Here is a 1031-nt window from a genome sequence, read left to right as displayed (position 1 = left end):
GATCCTCCTCTTCCACAGGGAACCCACAAGTATGGAAAATGCATTCTTACATTAGGCAAAAGCTACACCACTGGAACTATGCAAAATAATATATATATATTATATATATACTCAGAAGTCAAATGTAAATAAGTATGAAAAACGTTCTACACCTACACAATATTTTGAAATATAAATTGAATGTTTGGATGAGAAAATAAGAAGAAATAAAACAGAGACAGTTTAGCGAACTAATCCTTCCTTCTGCCGATATATGACAACATAGCCTAGATCACGTGTTAGCAACACCTTCCGGACAGCACCTTGTAAACACACCAGTTTGGCGCGCGCTTTCAACGTCATCCTCGTTCGGCGCGTGTAGCAAGGTTTTCTCACTAGTGATTGGAAGGAGTTTCCCGGCGCTGGAATGTGTATTTGAGGTTATATGATGGCAGCTGAGGAAGAGACAGTAGTGTTAGATTCCGCTGTAAAGCATGCAGACACTTCTGAAGCTGACCTAAGTGACAAACATGCGGGTGAGAAGTCCGACTGTGCCGCAGCCCCGGTACCGAAGCTGGTGAAGTTGCCGTTGTCGCGGGTGAAAGCGTTAATGAAGTCTGACCCGGAGTTATCACTGGCTAGTCAGGAGTCGGTTTTCCTCATCAGTAAAGCTACGGTAAGCCTGGATCCGGTGTGAATTGTGAGAGCTGCCGGTGTAGCGGCAAGATCTGTCTCCCTTGAAGCAACTGTGCATGTCATGGTTTCAGGCATAAGAAGCCGATCAACAACCATAGCACAGAGCTGTCACAGTTAACCCTTTTTCTACTGCACCGCTGACTACACTTACACACACCGCGGATCACTAGCCACCGATGCTCCAGCAAGATGGATCAAAGATGCGTATTGGGGAGCATCGTGGATCGGAGAGAGGACAGTTACATGGGGGGGTTGTGACATGGGGAGGACAGTGACATTTGGGGTGCAGTGACATTGGAGGGGGACCATTACATGAGGAGGACAGTGACATTTGGGGTGCAGTGACATTGGAGGGG

General features: G+C 46.8%; 1 protein-coding gene across 1 annotated transcript; it reads left to right on the top strand.

Annotated features, from left to right (window-relative positions):
* Positions 1-311: 311 nt before the first annotated feature.
* On the top strand, positions 312-686 carry POLE4 (DNA polymerase epsilon 4, accessory subunit). The gene has a single exon (XM_089681029.1). The coding sequence runs from the start codon at positions 425-427 to the stop codon at positions 674-676; it is 252 nt and encodes an 83-aa protein (XP_089537155.1). The 5' UTR covers positions 312-424; the 3' UTR covers positions 677-686.
* Positions 687-1031: the final 345 nt, after the last annotated feature.

This window comes from Staurois parvus, unplaced genomic scaffold (genome assembly GCF_062004578.1).
Source record: "Staurois parvus isolate SC_StPar_1 unplaced genomic scaffold, SC_StPar_1.0 ptg000256l, whole genome shotgun sequence".
Lineage (NCBI taxonomy): Eukaryota > Metazoa > Chordata > Amphibia > Anura > Ranidae > Staurois > Staurois parvus.
The sequence above is the reverse complement of the archived record's forward strand: the minus strand, read 5'-3'. Positions and strand labels throughout refer to the sequence as shown.

Bases quoted from the DNA above. Each gene is read 5' to 3' on its own strand.
- POLE4 (XM_089681029.1), top strand. From the start codon at position 425: ATGATGGCAGCTGAGGAAGAGACAGTAGTGTTAGATTCCGCTGTAAAG.